Here is a 19,402-nt window from a genome sequence, read left to right on the forward strand (position 1 = left end):
ATGTTGAATGATAATAATTTGGATACTTTTGTATTAAGCAAAATACAATATTAAAATAAGTTCTTCCTGTTTCTTTTTGTCTTTTTAAAGTATGGCTACTAGAAGAAATTCCAATACTTTGGCCACCTCATGTGAAGATTTGACTCATTGGAGAAGACCCTGATGCTGGGAGGGATTGGGGGCAGGAGGAGAAGGGGACGACAGAGGATGAGATGGCTGGATGGCATCACTGACTTGATGGACATGAGTTTGGGTGAACTCCAGGAGTTGGTGATGAATAGGGAGGCCTGGTGTGCTGCAATTCATGGGGTTGCAAAGAGTCAGACACGACTGAGCAACTGAACTGAACTCAACTGAACTAGAGAACTTTAAATTATATTACGAGGCTTGCATGTGAGGCCCACATTCTATTTCCATTGAGTTGTGCTGGTCTCTGTCCTCCCGTCTTTGAGAACCAGATCTTCGGGCTTAGGAAGTTTTTGCCTGGGTTGTTGATGAGTTTCCTCCGGGAAGAGGACACACTGCAAAGATGCTCCTTTCTGATTCTAGATTGTTCTTTCACTGTCATTGAAGTTCTATGTACTCCATGTTCTTTAATTGCAAATGTGGGAAACAAACAAACAAACAAACCCCAAAACACATCTGTTTGCCATTATGGAAAACTGGAACCAGAACCATCTGACTGAATTTGCTGAGGTCTCCTTTGAAGTACCATCGAGGTATGGACCTTAAGTTTCCTATTCTCAATTCCTTCCATCAATTATCTCAGTTTGTTTCCAGACAATCTTTTTCTCCCACCCCTCCTCTGCTGCCTTAAAAAAAAAATAAAGTGCTTTACTTTCTTTTTGTGTCCTCATGTCTGTGCAATTAGCATCTGGTTTCAAATTCTGCTCCTTCATCTCATAGCTGGCTGACCATGGGCAAGCTGTTGAATCTCCCTAAGATTCAACCTCTTCATTTTAAAAATGAGGATAATAATAGTCCTGACCTTAGAGTTTTGTAGCAAGGACTAAATGAACTAATACCCAGGAGATGCTTAGAACGGGGACTGGCCTGTGATGACGGCACAATGAGTGTCAGCTATTTTTATAATCCTTTCCTTCTTAGTATTTCAGCTTTTATCTGCTCAGCTCTTCACCCAAGCAGTTAACTTTTGAGGAAATGAAATACAAAAATGCCCACGTGACTCTCTGCTCCTGTGACAGATAAGCCCTGGGTTGTCTTCCGAGATGGAAGCTAAATATTTTGTTTTTTGAGATAACAAGTTCACTTTGGGCACTTTGCCAACCCTCCTGGGGAGATGGACCTGCCAGAAGCTCTGATTCAGAAGCTCTGTCCTGGGTGAGAAGGGGAAGGAGCTTATGTCTCCTGAGCTGGAGTCTTTAAGGTCTCAGATGAGAATTGCATGGATATTCCTGCAGATGCCTCTGGGAGTAGACATGGAAGATGAGTAGGAGCTCATATGGGAGCCAGCCCTGGAGCCCTTGGGAACAATGATACTCTGTGTTTTGTAAGCAAACAGTTTTATTAATTGCACTCTATACTGTTTTGGTTTTCATTATCCTCCAGCCTTTAACAAAAAGGTGGAAACCAGTGGGGAAAGAAAGAGTGCTATGAGAAATTAAGAGATACATTTAAGAAGAGGAGAGGGTATCCCATTCACTAAATCACAGGATGGAAATTGTGTTTGGGACTGGGACTGGGGCGAGGGCGTGGGAGGGGGGAGGGTATTGCTTGTGAGTTGGTTAGCTTGATTGCAGGGTGATCAGACCTGAACCCCAAAAGTCATACTTCAGGGGTTTTTTGGACTTATTTCCCCAGGAAGGGATCCTCAAATGCTCTTCTTTGGGAAGGGGAAGGGGTAGGATATATGCTGGCCACAGTAGCAGAAAAGGACTTAAGTTCTCACATTTCAGTAAATGGTTATTAGTCTTTCTGTTTGCAGTAAGGCACCTCCCATTCTCTCTTCCCCTATCACATCCTCCCATCCCCACTCCTCACATCCCTTCTAGGCCTGGGGTCCTCACATATGGAGCCCTGTAGCCCAGTGTTTCTCCAGAGTAATCTTTCTCTCAACCAGCACCAGGGGCTGCCCAGTATCAGCTCACTATGAGTAAGGGGAAGGGCTCAAAGTGGGAACTCCTTCCCACCAGGAAATTCTTGATAGAGGTTAATGACCATCGAAAGAAATCCACAGAGAACTGATGAATGGTTAGCAAATATTCACCAATTTCTAGGAAGCAATTAACAAAAAAGCAATTAAACAAAAAAGAAACAAAAGAAGCAATTAAATTTTGAGCACTGTCAAACACTATGCTAAGTACTTATTTATTATCTCATCAAATGCTCATCACAATCCTACAAGAAGGTTTTAGAAGTTCCACTCTAAAGTTGAAGTTGCCAAGCAACCTGTAAAAAAAACCAAGCCACCCATTTTTGACAGAGTTGGGAATCAAGGCTCCTCTCAGTGTCAATCGTGCGACCATTAGGCTATGTGCTTTTATTTGCACAGTGCTGCTGCTGCTGCTTAGTCACTCAGTCGTGTCTGACTCTGTGCGACCCCATGGACTGTAGCCTTCTAGGCTCCTCTGTCCATGGAATTACCCAGGCAAGAATACTGGAGTGGGTAGCTATTCCCTTCCCTAGGGATCTTGCTGACCTAGGGATCAACCAGGTCTCCTGCACTGCAGGCAGATTCTTTACCTCTGAGCCCTATTTGCATAGTAAATAACTAGAATTAGCAATGACAACAGAAGGCCAGCCTGTAGGTGTTTGGTAATAGCAGGACTCCCAGTTGTTTTGAGTTGGGTGAGAGGTGTGGCATTTTCTGGAGGCTCACATGACCCACATGAATGGCCTAGATGACCTGGGTCTGGCAGTGCCCTATCTCAGGATCAGCCTACACTCACCGGCAGGGGTCAGGGAACCTGCCTACACCAGGCTCAGTCTTCCTCAAAGGAGAAAAAAGTTCCAGCTGATAAAGCAATGCCACATTTTGCAGCCTCATCTTGGAGAGAGAGCTTTTTGTTAAGGCTCTGTAAGTCACTATAATAATCTCCCAGGTATCACTGATGTAACATTAAAAATTTTAAAATGACTGTATTACGGGAAATTTCTTTACCTAGGGCACGATTTTGCTGTGAACCTAAAACTACCCTTTAAAAGTTTTATTGGGACTTTCCTGATGATCCAGTGGCTGAGACAATGGAAGGGGTAGACTCACTCACAATGTAAGGGGCTGGTGTTCCATCCTTGATCTGGGAGCTGGACCCCCACACGCAGCAACTAAAAATCCTGTGTGCTTATGCAGCCAAATAAATAAACATTAAAAAAATAAAAGTTTTATTATAGGATAATAAGTAAGCTTTTTCTCCTTGATGACCTTTTCCACCTCCTCCTTCTTTCTTTAACCATCCTACTGAAGCAGGAAACAGAACAGGCTCCAACTTGAAAGCAGGACTCCATCTTGGGCCGGACTGCGGACTTTGAGCCATGTGCCCAGTATCTATGGAAGCGACATACCAACTGGAAAACCAGGCCCCCTGGATGGAAGAGTCCTGGGGCTCGTACCTAGACTCTACATTGCCTAAAAGAATACTCTAATTATCTGTGTAACTGAATAGAATCATAAATTCTATTATGCTTATTGGGGTATGACCACAGGCCTAATTGTCCCCTGTTAACTTCCTAGGCTTAAGGCATACGAATCACGGGTTAACTTTGATTGTATTTTTCTTTTCCTTTGTTCAGACTAGTTTCAGGGAATTTGGGGAGGTGGGTTTGGCACGTACACTTTAAGGTATATAAGGTTTTCAGAAAAACTGGTCAGGGTTCTTGGCTAAGAGGAGACTCCGTCTTGGGCCCGCCGGTGTAATAAACTGCACTCCACTATCTGCATTGTCCTTCTGAGTGAGTTTGTTTCCCAGAACGCGTGGCTACAACATTTGGTGCATGGGCTGGGAAACTCCTCACTTTGAGGAGACAAGTCCCATTTGGGACTACTCCTCCGCCTTGCGGCTCGAATCTTCTAGAGGCGGGGAAGGCGCCTCGCCCTTCTGGAAGGATTCTGCTTCTCAATGCCCGGACCTTTCATGTTAGCAGGTAGTGGACGGCAGCAGGGGAACCGAGTGCTCAGGTGAGGAGGAACCCACCTGGCAGGGTGGAAGAGGGAGCCTGATCACTCCCCTGGGAGGGATTGGAAGGGGCACGGACCCACAGGGGCCTGGAATAGGCAGGTGGCAGCGATTGCTTGGTACACAGGTTGACGAGCGTGTTAGGGCTTAGAAACGAAATTTGTGAAGGTCATTTAGGAGGTGATGTCCACGCCGTCTTGGGGAGAATTATTACCAAGCAATTGCCAGGGGATTTTTAGGAGAAGAAACTTGGTTTTGTGTGCTCGTATTCTGCCCTCCCCAAGGAGGTGTCCCATCTGCTATGAAATTCTTGACCCCCTCAGAATTGTCAGGCTAGAAGGAGGGGGATATATAAGGGAGTACGAATTGGCTTTTCTGGAGATGGCCTGAGACGTGGGATATTTAACCCATTTGTATTTTCATCCGCACCTGATCAAGCCCACCAAGACAGAATGAACTTTAAAAGTTAAGGGAGAAACAGTCCTGGATCACGTGGTGTTCTGGTTCGGCTGGGCTGACCTGCAGGTCAGATAAGCAAGAAGATAAGCAAGATGGGAGGAAGTGAATCTAAGGCAACTGTATTGGAGTGCATGATTAAAATTTTAAAGAAGGGTTTTGGAGGAGACTATGGGGTGAAGATGAAACCTAACCGCCTCCACATACTCTGTGAGGTCGAATGGCCCCCTGTGGGAGTAGGATGGCCACCAGAGAACACCATGAACTTAAAAATAGTGGAAGCAGTCTATACAGTAGGCACAGGAGAGCCAGGACACCTGGATCAATATCTCTATATTGACTCATGGCTAGGGTTAGCTCAAGATCTTCCTACTTGGACAAGGTTCTGTATCCAGAAGGGAAAGGGAAAAATATTAATGGCACAAAAATTCACTGATGATAAAAAAGGAAATTCTACAGGATTTGAACACGGATGACCTGACCCCTCCCCCATACTGGATAATGATGGGCCTGCCTCCCAGTGCTCCACTTGGACCGGAGGCTGCCTCACTCCCTAATCCAGGGCCAGCTGAAGTTCCTGCAGCAGCCACTGCTCTTCCACCAGCTCTCCCGGAGTTCATAGAGCCGCCGTTTCAGCAGGCTCCAATCCCAGCAATGGAGACCTCTGGTCAATGCCCCCAGAATTTCACCTCAGCTAGACCTCCTAGATTGTATCCACCTCTCCCGGTGAGTACTGATGGGAAGGGGGAAGAAAACACAGCAATTAGACAGAGGCTGCACTCTGCCAAGGAACAGGGGGAAAGAACCCCACTACAGATGCCCCTCAGAGAGCTAAAACAGCCTCCAGTTCAGGATGAAAGGGGCACTACCATCAGCCCCCTGTAGCCTAGTATTACCAGCCATTTTCCTCTGCGGATATATTAAACTGGCAGAGACACGCTCCACCATACTCGGGGGAGCCACAAGCCACGATTAGGCTAATGGAGACTGTATTTCAAACCCACCACCCTGCACAGGATGACATAATCCAACTACTAGTCTCCCTTCTCAGCACTGAGGAAAGACACAGGATCCCTTTTTTTTTTTAAGACACAGGATCTTAACTGAGGCCAAAATATGGTTAAGAGAAATGGCACCTGAGGGTACTGCATACCCGCAGCGGTGGGCAGAATTAGCCACTCCCGATGAGAGGCCCAATTGGGACTGTAACACAGAAAAAAGGAGGGGCCACTTGGAGAGATATCGGGTGACTTTTTACAAGGTCTCAAGAAGGGGGCCGGAAAAGCTATGAGTATCACAAAACCCTCCAAAGTGATTCAAGGGAAAGTGAATCACCCTCTGAGTTCTGCGAAAGACTGTGCGACCCTACAGACTTTATACGCCAACAGACCCAGCCAGAGGCTGCAAGGTCTCAGATGGTGATAAATGCAGCCTTTGTGTCTCTAGCCTACCCTGAAAATGTCAGACGGGGGGACACCAAGTGACTCATGAATTTGTATACATCCCTGAACGCCTGGTACCTTTGTTAGGAAGAGATTTGCTGTCTAAATTGGGGACACAAGTGACCTTTCCCCCCACGAAAGACCCACTGTTTGAGTGGGCACAACCACCTATTACTCTTCTCTCAGTAACCCCTCAAGATGAATGGAGGTTGCACAATCTCCCGGAAGGGAAACCTAATGGGCTAAACAGTCGAGAGAGAAAGTTAACTCAACAATTCCCTGAGGTCTGGGTGGAAGACAACCTACCCCAGGGTTGCAAAACAAGTCCCACTGGTAATAGAACTCAAACCCAGTACAATAATGTCAGCACCCACCTTGGGCATGCCAGACCTCACTAAGCCGTTTACTCTTTATGTGACTAAAAGGACAAGGTGGCTATAGGAGTGTTGTCCCAGACTATGGGGACATGGGACAGACCTGTGACTTATCTCTAATCCGCTGGAGAATGTTGCCACTGGGCGGCTGGGGTGCTTATGGGCAGTTGCTGCAGTTGCCTTACTGGTCCATGAGGCAACCAAGCTGACTTTGGGCCAAGATTTGTTCGTAAAAGTCCCGCATGAAGTCAACACTCTCCTACGAGGGGACCCCCATAAATGGCTGTCAACATCCCGGATTCCTCAATACCAGGGACTGTTATGTGAGAACCCCCATGTTACTACTGAGCCTTGTCAGGCCCTGAATCTGGCCACTCTCTTTCTTGTGGGAGAAGGTGGCCCCTCACATTATTGCAAGATAATATGCCAGCAGACCTGACTTGAGAGACCAGCCAATCCCGGACCCAGATTTGCTCCTGTACACCAAGGGCACCAGCCTGGTGAAACAAGGACAATGACGGTTGGGATATGCAGTAGTCATGGAAGAAACCATCGTTGAGGCTAGCTCCGCTCAATGGCCGAACTATATGCTCTAATCCAGGCCCTCCAGCTGTCAAAAGGTAAGAAGACAAACATTTACACAGACTCCAGGTATGCTTTTGCCACACTACAGGGCTCTGTATAAGGAGAGAGGCCATTGACAGCTAGTGAAAAAGATATTAAAAATAAGGAAGAAATTAAGACCCTATTAGATGCTGCCTGGGAACCAGAAAAGGTTGCAGTCATACACTGCTGAGGACGTCAAAAAGAGGATACCCCCAGGCTCAGGGAACAGACTGACCGATAAGACCGCTAAACAAGCAGCCAAGGGCTTGGGGGTGACAAGAGAAGCCGCTGTTAAAGCTCTCATACTGGCGGATCTACCTGAGGTAACGCTAGACTCTCCAAAATACACTGAGGCCCAAAACCAACTAGCCAAAGCAGAAGGGGCCATCAAGATTGAAAAGAGATGGTGGGAATTGCCAAGTGGCAAATTATTGGTACTGGAGAAGCTGGCACCCACTCTGGTAAGCCAAACACACCAAGCAACCCATCTAGGCCATGATAAACTGGAAGAGCTAATTGGAAAATATTTCTTGGCTCCCTGCCTCTCTTCCCTATGCAGGACAAAATCTCAGAACTACACCGCCTGCTCACAGGTTAATGTTGCCTCTCGGCACAGACAGAAACCTCCAGGGATTCAGGTAAAAGGCACACTGCCCTTTGAACACCTGGAGGTGGACTTCACTGAAATGAAACCTCACCAACACTACCACTACCTGCTGGTCATAATATGTACCTTCTTGGGATGGGTAGAAGCTTTTCCTACCCGGACTGAAAGAGCATTAAAGTAGCCCGGTGCCTGCTTGGGAGATAGTTCCCAGATTTGGATTTCCTACCAGCATTGGATCGGACAATGGCCCAGGTTTCGTAGCTGATTTAGTATAACAAGTAAGCAAAACTTTAAACATCAAGTGGAAATTACATACAACATATAGGCCCCAGAGTTCTGAGATGGTGGAAGGAACCAACCGGACACTCTCCAAGTGGATCTTAGAGACTGACTGTTCCTGGGTGGACTTGTTTCCAATGGCTCTGCTTAGAGTCAGGATGACCCCACAGTCCCATGGCTCTTCTCCGTATAAAATTGTGTATGGGAGGCCCCCTCCCATAATAAAACAAGTGTCAACAAATTTGCCTCAGGTAAGGGGAGATGAGATTTCACAGCAGATGGAACAACTGAGTAAGGTAATAAATCAGGTAACTAAGTTTGTGCAAGAAAGGGTGCCATTCCCCCTTGGGGAACAGATTCATGAATTTGTGCCTGGGGATCAGGTGTGGTCAAGGACTGGAAACACAACTCCTTGGCCCGACATTGGAAGGGTCCATATACTGTTCTAAGCAGCCCCACTGAAGTTAAGGTTGCAGGTGTCACTCCCTGGATCCTCCACATGAGGGTGAAGAGAGCATACCACGAGACCCGGAGGACGCTGAGTGCTACACAAAAGGATCCCACTGATCCCTGTGAAACCAAGATCATCTTAAAGAAGAAACAGAGATGAAGCTCTACGATCAACTGCTGGTACAAGGACTTGCTGGTATCATCTTGAGACTAACCATAGTTTCAGTACAAAGAGGGACCTGTGCTCTAACTAAAGTTGAATGTTGTCTATATATTCCTGGTTTATCTGGCTATATATGAGCCACCCTAGATGACAAGAAAGGTCAGGTTAAAGTTATGTCTGATGATAATCTTCCTTTTTGGACTTTGGTCCTATCTTGGGTGAAGGGTGACTGGTGGAAAACTATATTTACCATGGTTATACTTGCTTTGATAGTTCTGCTTTGTGGACCCTTTATTTTACAATGTATCATGAACTTTGTAACCCAAAGGTTGATGTCGTTCTCCTAAATTAGAGGTCGGAGAGTCAGGGTGCAATATAGCCCTATGAATGATGCTCATACTATGAGTTAAGAGCATCAAGAGTGGGGAATGAAGGAGGAAACAGACAGAACAGGCTCCATCTTGAAAGCGGGACTCCATCTAGGGCTGAACTGTGGACTTTGAGCTATATGCCCAGTATCTATGGAAATGACATACCAACTGGAAAACCAGGCCCCCTGGATGGAAGAGCCCCAGGGCTCATACCTAGACTCTCTGTTGCCTAAAAGAATACCCTAATTATCTGTGTAAGCAAATAGAATCATAAATTCTATTATGCTTATTGGGGTATGACCATAGGCCTATTGATAATTGTCCCCTGTTAACTACCTAGGCTTAAGGCATATGAATGACAGATTAACTTTGATTGTATCTTTCTTTTCCTTTGTTCAGACTGCTACTGCTGCTGCTGCTAACTCGCTTCAGTCCTGTCTGACTCTGTGCGACCCCATAGATGGCAGCCCACCAGGCTCCCCCGTCCCTGGGATTCTCCAGGCAAGAACACTGGAGTGGGTTGCCATTTCCTTCTCCAGACTAGTTTCAGGGAATTTGGGGAGGTGAGTTTGGCACGTATACTTAGGGTATATAAGGTTTTCAGAGAAACTGGTCAGGGTTCTTGGCTAAGAGGAAACTCCGCCTTGGGCCTGCCGGTGTAATAAACTGCACTCCACTATCTGCATTGTCCTTCTGAGTGAGTTTGTTTCCCAGAACTCGTGGCTACAACATTTGGTGCATGGGCTGGGAAACTCCTCACTTTGAGGAGACAAGTCCCGTTTGGGACTACTCCGTGGACTTGCAGCTCGAGTCTTCTAGAGGGGGGAAGGCGCCTCGCCCTTCTGGAAGGATTCTGCTTCTCAATGCCCGGACCTTTCATGTTAGCAGGTAGTGGGTGGCAGCAGGAGAAATGAGCGCTCAGGTGAGGAGGAACCCACCTGGCAGGGTGGAAGAGGGGGCCTGATCACCCCCCTGGGAAGGATTAGAAGGGGCACGGACCCAGAGGCCTGGAATAGGCAGGTGGCAGCGGTTGCTTGGTACACAGGTTGACAAGCGTGTTAGGGCTTAGAAAGAAAATTTGTGAAGGTCATTTAGGAGGTGATGTCCATGCCGTCTTGGGGAAAATTATTACCAAGCAATTGCCAGGGGATTTTTAGGAGAAGAAACTTGGTTTTTATGTGCTCGTACTCTGCTCTCCCCAAGGAGGTGTCCCATCTGCTATGAAATTCTTGACCCCCTTGGAATTGTCAGGCCAGACAATTCATATAAGTGAATACGAATTGGTTTTTCTGGAGATGGCCTGGGATATGGGATATTTAACCCATCTGTATTTTCATCCGCACCTGATCAAGCCCACCAAGACAGAATGGACTTTAAAAGTTAAGGGAGAAACAGTCTTGGATCATGTGGTGTTCTGGTTTGGCTGTGCTGACTGGCAGGTGAAGGCATGCCGATCCCCCTTCTCCCTCTGGGATCTGGCAGGTAAGGCTCTTTTCACCCCAATTAGCAAGGAGGCAGAATGGAAATTTAAGTGTCATTGAGTGGAAATATCAAAAGTACATAGGGTACTGAGTACTTCGTAGAACGAAAAGGAAAAATAGAAGAAGGTCCAAAAAGGTAAACAAGATGGGGGGAAGTGAATCTAAGGCAACTGTATTGGAGTGCATGATTAAAATTTTAAAGAAGGGTTTTGGAGGAGACTATGGGGTGAAGATGAAACCTAACTGCCTCCACATACTCTGTGAGGTCGACTGGTGACATAATCCAACTACTAGTCTCCCTTTTCAGCACTGAGGAAAGACACAGGATCCTAACTGAGGCCAAAAAGTAGTTTAGAGAAATGGCACCTGAGGGTACGGCAAACCCGCTTGGTGGGCAGAACTAGCTCCCCTCCCAACCCCCCCCCCCCCCATGAGAGGCCCAATTGGGATTGTAACACAGAAAAAGGGAGGGGCCACTTGGAGAGATATAGGGTGACTATTTTGCAAGGTCTCAAGAGGGGGGCCCAAAAAGCCATGAGTATCGCAAAACCCTCTGAAGTGATTCAAAGGGAAAACGAATCACCCTCTGAGTTCTGCGAAAGACTGTGCGACCCTATAGACTTTATACGCCAATAGACCCAGCCAGAGGCTGCTGGGTCTCAGATGGTGATAAATGCAGCCTTTGTGTCTCTAGCCTACCCTGAAAAATGTCAGTGGGGGACACCAAGTGACTCATGAATTTTTATACATCCCTGAATGCCCGGTACCTTTGTTAGGAAGAGACTTGCTGTCTAAATTGGGGGCACAAGTGACCTTTTCCCCCAGGAAAGACCCACTGTTTGAGTGGGCACAACCACCTATTACTCTTCTCTCAGTAACACCTCTGAATGGAGGTTGCACGATCTCCCGGAAGGGAAACGGGATGGGCTAAACAGTCGAGAGAGAAAATTAACTCAACAATTCCCTGAGGTCTGGGTGGAAGACAACCCACTCCAGGGTTGCAAAACAAGTCCCACTGGTAATAGAACTCAAACCCGGTACAATTATGCCAGCACCCGCCTTGGGCATGCCAGACCTCGCTAAGCTGTTTACTAAAAGGACAAGGTGGCTATAGGAGTGTTGTCCCAGACTATGGGGACATGGGACAGACCTGTGACTTATCTCTAATCCGCTGGAGAATGTTGCCACTGGGTGGCTGGGGTGCTTATGGACAGTTGCTACATTTTTCTTACTGGTCCGGGAGGCGATCAAGCTGACGTTAGGTCAAGATTTGTTCATAAAAGTCGCGCATGAGGTCAACACTCTCCTACGAGGCGACCCCCATAAATGGCTGTCAACATCCCGGATTCCTCAATACCAGGGACTGTTATGTGAGAACCCCCATGTTACTACTGAGCCTTGTCAGGCCCTGATCTGGCCACTTTCTTTCTTGTGGGAGAGGGTGGGCCCTCACATGATTGCAAGGAAATATGCCAGCAGACCTGACTTGAGAGATCAGCCAATCCCGCACCCAGATTGGGTCCTGTACACCAAGGGCACCAGCCTGGTGAGACAAGGACAATGACTGTCGGGATATGCAGTAGTCATGGAAGAAACCATCGTTGAGGCTAGCTCCGCTCAGTGGCCGAACTATATGCTCTAATCCAGGCCCTCCAGCTGTCAAAAGGTAAGAAGACAAACATTTACACAGACTCCAGGTATGCTTTTGCCACACTACAGGGCTCTGTATAAGGAGAGAGGCCATTGACAGCTAGTGAAAAAGATATTAAAAATAAGGAAGAAATTAAGACCCTATTAGATGCTGCCTGGGAACCAGAAAGGGTTGCAGTCATACACTGCTGAGGATGTCATAAAGAGGATACCCCCTGGGCTCAGGGAATAGACTGACAGATAAGACCGCTAAACAAGCAGCCAAGGGCTTGGGGGTGACAAGAGAAGCCGCTGTTAAAGCTCTCATATTGGCGGAGCTACCTGAGGTAACGCTAGACTCTCCAAAATACACTGAGGCCCAAAACCAACTAGCCAAAGCAGAAGGGGCCATCAAGATTGAAAAGAGATGGTGGGAATTGCCAAGTGGCAAATTATTGGTACTGGAGAAGCTGGCACCCACTCTGGTAAGCCAAACACACCAAGCAACCCATCTAGGCCATGATAAACTGGAAGAGCTAATTGGAAAATATTTCTTGGCTCCCTGCCTCTCTTCCCTATGCAGGACAAAATCTCAGAACTACACCGCCTGCTCACAGGTTAATGTTGCCTCTCGGCACAGACAGAAACCTCCAGGGATTCAGGTAAAAGGCACACTGCCCTTTGAACACCTGGAGGTGGACTTCACTGAAATGAAACCTCACCAACACTACCACTACCTGCTGGTCATAATATGTACCTTCTTGGGATGGGTAGAAGCTTTTCCTACCCGGACTGAAAGAGCATCAGAAGTAGCCTGGTGCCTGCTTAGGGAAATAGTTCCCAGATTTGGACTTCCTACCAGCATTGGTTCAGACAGTGACCTGGCTTTTGTAGCTGATTTAGTATAACAAGTAAGCAAAACTTTAAACATCAAGTGGAAATTACATACAACATATAGGCCCCAGAGTTCTGAGATGGTGGAAGGAACCAACTGGACACTTAAAGAGACACTCTCCAAGTGGATCTTAGAGACTGACTGTTCCTGGGTGGACTTGTTTTCCGACAGCTCTGCTCAGGCTCAGGATGACCCCACAGTCCCATGGCTCTTCTCCGTACAAAATTGTGTACGGGAGGCCCCCTCCCATAATGAAACAGGTGTCAACAAATTTGCCTCAGGTAAGGGGAGATGAGATTTCACAGCAGATGGAACAACTGAGTAAGGTAATAAATCAGGTAACTAAGTTTGTGCAAGAAAGGGTGCCATTCCCCCTTGGGGAACAGATTCATGAATTTGTGCCTGGGGATCATGTGAGGTCAAGGACTGGAAACACGACTCCTTGGCCCGACATTGGAAGGGTCCATATACTGTTCTAAGCAGCCCCACTGAAGTTAAGGTTGCAGGTGTCACTCCCTGGATCCTCCACATGAGGGTGAAGAGAGCATACCACGAGACCCGGAGGACGCTGAGTGCTACACAAAAGGATCCCACTGATCCCTGTGAAACCAAGATCATCTTAAAGAAGAAACAGAGATGAAGCTGTACGATCAACTGCTGGTACAAGGACTTGCTGGTATCATCTTGAGACTAACCATAGTTTCAGTACAAAGAGGGACCTGTGCTCTAACTAAAGTTGAATGTTGTCTATTCCTAGTTTATCTGGCTATATATCAGCCACCCTAGATGACATGAAAGGTCAGGTTAAAGTTATGTCTGATGATAATCTTCCTTTTTGGACTTCGGTCCTATCTTGGGTGAAGGGTGACTGGTGGAAAACTATATTTACCATGGTTATACTTGCTTTGATAGTTCTGCTTTGTGGACCCTTTATTTTACAATGTATCATGAACTTTGTAACCCAAAGGTTGATGTCGTTCTCCTAAATTAGAGGTCGGAGAGTCAGGGTGCAATATAGCCCTATGAATGATGCTCATACAATGAGTTAAGAGCATCAAGAGTGGGGAATGAAGGAGGAAACAGACAGAACAGGCTCCATCTTGAAAGCGGGACTCCATCTAGGGCTGGACTGTGGACTTTGAGCTATATGCCCAGTATCTATGGAAATGACATACCAACTGGAAAACCAGGCCCCCTGGATGGAAGAGCCCAGGGCTCTTACCTAGACTCTCTGTTGCCTAAAAGAATACCCTAATTATCTGTGTAAGCAAATAGAATCATAAATTCTATTATGCTTATTGGGGTATGATTATAGTCAATAGACCTATTGATAATTGTCCCCTGTTAACTACCTAGGCTTAAGGCATATGAATGACAGGTTAACTTTGATTTTATCTTTCTTTTCCTTTGTTCAGACTAGTTTTAGGGAATTTGGGGAGGTGGGTTTGGACATGTACACTTAGGGTATATTAGGTTTTCAGAAAAACTGGTCAGGGTCCTTGGCTAAGAGGAGACTCTGCCTTGGGCCCGCCGGTGTAATAAACTGCACTCCACTATCTGCATTGTCCCTCTGAGTGAGTTTCTTTTTCAGAACGCGTGGCTACAACACTACCAGCGTGTAAGAGACTGGAGCCTGGCACAGAGTTACTTGTCCTACACTGGGCAGCAAATTCAAGCGCTCAAAGCCCTCCAGGTGCGCTTGGTGGGTACCCTCCTGCTGGCAAGTTTCTGGGCGGTTGTAAAGTTTCTTTTCTCAATTTCTCCCCTAATATCTAGCCGTCAGTTGGCGCTCAGGCACCACTTGCTGAATGAATGAAGGCGGGAAAGGGCGGTTCGGGGGACCCAGCAGCAGGGGTGGGCTGGGGAGAGACAGAGAGAGAGAGAGAAAGGAGAGACAGATGGTGAGAAGGTCCCGGAGTAAAGAGAGGAGGAGTGGCCGGCTGGCCGGCCGTGGACGTCAGGAGATCAGGAGCGAGGAGGCCAGGGACCCGCAGGCCGGCACTTACCCCAGGAAGGTGAAGAAGCGCGGGTCCGTGGCCAGGTTGGCGTCGATGGTGAAGGACAGGAACGCGGGACTCACCAGGTGCAGCGGCCGCTCGGTGAAGAACTCGAGCTTTGCGGCGTGGTCGGCCGGCGCGGCTGCGGCTGGGGCGCCCGGGGAGCAGGGACCCAGCGGCCCCAGGAGCAGCAGCAGCAGCAGCGGCGGCTGCAGCCCCGGCTTCCTGCACGCGAGCATCCCCGGCTTCCTGCACGCGAGCATCCCCGGCTCACCTGGCCGCCCCTCCAGCCGGCCTCGAGCAGACAGCGCCGAGACCTTGTGCACTTCCTCACGCCGGGGGCGCGGCGTCCTTTCAGCGGTCCTCCCTGTCTCCCTCCTCCCCTCACCCCTCCCACCGCGCCCGCCTCCAGGCTCACTCCCGCTTCCCCGTACGCTTTCCCCCACGGTGGCTGTGTCACGTCCACTTACGAAATCACCCACACCCGTTCGAAGGGTGCGGACGTGGCCCGGAGCCAAGCGTCCGGGAGGCCCGGGGAGCTCTGGGGGAGGAGCGCTGGGCACGCCGGACCTGGCTCCTTGAAGCATGAAGTTAGTTAGCGAAAAGGCCAGCGGTTCCTCCTTCCAGGTCCTCCCCGTGGCGCCCACCGGGTCTTCTGACTTCAACTAAAGCCTCCAGTGAACATACATCGCTTCACTCTCGTCTGGCGTTTGGAACACTTGCCTGTCACTTCGTGTCCCACTCTTTGGGGCCCCATAGCCTGGGGCCCACCAGGAACCTCTGTCCTCTGTCCATGGGATTCTCCAGGCAAGAATAACTGGAGTGGGTTCCCATTCTCTTCTCCAGGGGATTTTCCCGACCCAGGGATCAAAGTGGGGTCTCCTGAATTGTAGGCGGATTCTTCACCAGCTGAGCCACTGAAAGTGAAAGTTGCTGAGTCTGTGTCCGACTCTTTGAGACCCCCATGGACTCTACAGTCCATGGAATTCTCCAGGCCAGAATACTGGAGTGGGTAGCCTTTCCCTTCTCCAGGGGATCTTCCCAACCCAGGGATGGAACCCAGGTCTCCCGACCATCTGAGCCACAAGGGAAGCGCAAGAATACTGGAGTGGGTAGCCTATCCCTCCTCCAGCGAATCTTCTCCAAGGCCTGAATCCAACGAGGGTCTTCTGCATTGTAGGCGGATTCTTAACCAACTGAGCTATGAGTGAAGCCCTTACAGCTTGCCAAAATCTGATGAACTGTGTGTTCTCTGGTCGGAGTGCTGTTTCCCAGTCATCTTACTTTTGCCTGATAAAATTCTGACCTCGGCATTAGCTAACCTACACCTGGAAATAGATCAAAACTCCAAACATTTCTTATCAATTTCTCATGAAAACAGTATTTAGCAGAGCATTGAAGTATTCCATGCTCCAACATCTGAAACTCAGGACGTAAAGCCATACAACATGTTCAACACCGAAATCAGATTGATTATATTCTTTGCAAACAAAGATGGAGAAGCTCTATACAGTCAGCAAAAACAAGACCTGGAGTTGACTGTGGCACAGGTCATGAACTCCTTATTGCCAAATTCAGACTTAAATTTAAGAAAGTAGGGAAACCACTAGACCATTCAGGTATGACCTAAATCAAATTCCTAAGGATTATACAGTGGAAGTAAGAAATAGTTTTAAGGGACTAGATCTGATAGACAGAATCTGATGAACTATGGATGGAGGTTCGTGACATTGTACAGGAGACAGGGAGCAAGACCATCCCCAAGAAAAAGAAATGCAAAAAAGCAAAATGGCTGTCTGAAGAGGCCTTACAAATAGCTGGGTAAAGAAGAGAAGTGAAAAGCAAAGAAGAAAAAAGGAAAAACATACCCATTTGAATGCAGAATTTCAAAGAATAGCAAGGAGAGATAGGACAGACTTCCTCAGTGATCAGTGCAAAGAAATAGAGGAAAACAATAGAATGGGAAAGACTAGAGATCTCCTCAAGAAAATTAGAGATACCAAGGGAACATTTCATGCAAACATGGGCTCAAAAAAGGACAAAAATGATATAGCCCTAACAGAAGCAGAAGATATTAGGAAGAGGTGGCAAGAATACACAGAAGAACTGTGCAAAAAAAGACCTTTATGACCCAGATAGTCACGATGGTGTGATCACTCACCTAGAACCAGACATCCTGGAATGTGAAGTCAAGTGGGCCTTAGGAAGCATCACTATGAACAAAGTTAGTGGAGGTGATGGAATTCCAGTTGAGCTATTTCAAATCCTAAAAGATGGTGCTGTGAAAGTGCTGCACTCAATATGTCACCAATTTGGAAAATTCAGCAGTGGCCACAGGACTAGAAAAGTGTTCTTTCCAATCCCAAAGAAAGGCAATGCCAAAGAATATTCAAACTACCGCACAATTGCACTCATCTCACAGCTAGCAAAGTAATGCTCAAAATTCTCCAAGCCAGGTTTCAACAATACATGAACTGTGAACTTTCAGATGTTCAAGATGGATTTAGAAAAGGCAGAGGAACCAGAGATCAAATTGCCAACATCTGCTGGATCATCAAGAAAGCAAGAGAGTTCCAGAATAACATCTATTTCTGCTTTATTGACTATGCCAAAGCCTTTGACTATGTGGATCACAATAAACTGGAAAATTCTGAAAGAGACGGAAATACCAGACCACCTGACCTGCCTCTTGAGAAATCTGTATGCAGGTCAGGAAGCAACAGTTAGAACTGGACATGAAACAACAGACTGGTTCCAAACACGAAAAGGAGTACGTTGAGGCTGTATATTGTTCCCCTGCTTATTTAACTTCTATGCAGAGTACATCATGAGAAATGCTGGTCTGGATGAAGCACAAGCTGGAATCAAGATTGCCAGGAGAAATATCAATAACCTCAGATATGCAGATGACACCACCATTATGGCAGAAAATGAAGAAGAACTAAAGAGCCTCTGGATGAAAGTGAAAGAGGAGAGTGGCAAAGTTGGCTGAAAGCTCAACATTCAGAAAACGAAGATCATGCCATCCAGTCCCATCACTTCATGGCATATAGATGGGGAAACAGTGGAAACAGTGTCAGACATTGTTTTTTGGGGCTCCAAAATCACTGCAGATGGTGACTTCAGCCATGAAATTAAAAGACGCTTACTCCTTGGAAGGAAAGTTATGACCAACCTAGACAGCATATTCAAAAGCAGAGACATTACTTTGCCAACAAAGGTCCATCTAGTCTAGGCTATGCTTTTTCCTGTGGTCATGTATGGATGTGAACGTTGGACCATGAAGAAGGCTGAGTGCCAAAGAATTGATGGTTTTGAACTGTGGTGTTGGAGAAGACTCTTGAGAGTCCCTTGGACTGCAAGGAGATCCAACCAGTGCATTCTGAAGGTGATCAGCCCTGGGATTTCTTTAGAAGGAATGATGCTACAGCTGAAACTCCAGTACTTTGGCCACCTCATGCGAAGAGTTGACTCATTGGAAAAGACTCTGATGCTGGGAGGGATTGGGGGCAGGAGGAGAAGGGGACGACAGAGGATGAGATGGCTGGATGGCACCACTGACTCGATGGACGTGAGTCTGAGTGAACTCCAGGAGTTGGTGATGGACAGGGAGGCCTGGCGTGCTGCGATTCATGGGTTCGCAAAGAGTCAGACACGACTGAACGACTGAACTGAACTACCTCACCACCAACCAATTTCCTTGAGATTTACATAAAACAAAGGACGGGTAAATACAATCACAATAACCCCATCATTCATGTGTTATATGTTCAAACAGTTAATAATCAATAAGAATTTATGACCTATCCAGAGGCAGGGGTGATTAGAGTATGTTTTCTCTTAGGCGATGACTAACCTGGATATGATCTTCAAGATTCCCCTGTCCAGAGGGGGTCTTATTCTTCTATTGTAGTTTCCATAGGCATTAAGCACAGAGTTCAGAGTCCATTGGAGAGGTGGCCAAGCATGATCAGCATGAACAGGTCTAAGATGGAGTCCAGCTCTGTCTGTTTCCTCCTTCATTCCCCCCCTTGATGCTCTTAACTCATATTATGAGCATCATTCATAGGGATATATTGCACCCTAGATCTCTGGCTGCCAATTTGGGAGAATGACATCAACCTTTGGGTTACAAAGTTCATAATACATTGTAAAATTCAGGATCCACAAAGCAGAACCATCAAGGCAACTAACTATAACAGTGGTAAATATAGTTTTCCACCAATCGCCCTTCACCCAAGATAGGACCGAAGCCAAGAAAGGAATGTTTTCATTTGACATTGCTTTTACATGGTTTTCATGTCATCTAAAGCAGTGAATACATTGCTAGTCAGCAATGTATACACAACATTCAATCTTAATTATAGCACAGGTCCTTGAGCAGCTGTGAGTATGTCCAAATCCATTCTATTATGAATTACCACTTTTCTCATTTGGATTTGCTCTTCATTTAAGGCTTGGACGGCTTTTGTTCTATTTAGGAGGGCCTGTTTTGTGAAATTAGTCAAGGTCTCTACTT

General features: G+C 47.0%; 1 protein-coding gene across 3 annotated transcripts in view; it reads right to left on the bottom strand.

Moving 5' to 3' along the window:
- HPSE (heparanase) overlaps positions 1-15,122 on the bottom strand; it is a 53,017-nt gene extending 37,895 nt beyond the window's left edge. For all 3 annotated transcript variants that reach the window (XM_055587506.1, XM_055587507.1, XM_055587505.1), the window contains exon 1: positions 14,893-15,122. In XM_055587506.1, the coding sequence (XP_055443481.1) occupies positions 14,893-15,122 (230 nt within the window). The remainder of the gene's footprint in view (positions 1-14,892) is intronic.
- Between the last annotated feature and the right edge of the window lie 4,280 nt (positions 15,123-19,402).

This window comes from Bubalus kerabau, chromosome 7 (assembly GCF_029407905.1).
Source record: "Bubalus kerabau isolate K-KA32 ecotype Philippines breed swamp buffalo chromosome 7, PCC_UOA_SB_1v2, whole genome shotgun sequence".
NCBI lineage: Eukaryota > Metazoa > Chordata > Mammalia > Artiodactyla > Bovidae > Bubalus > Bubalus kerabau.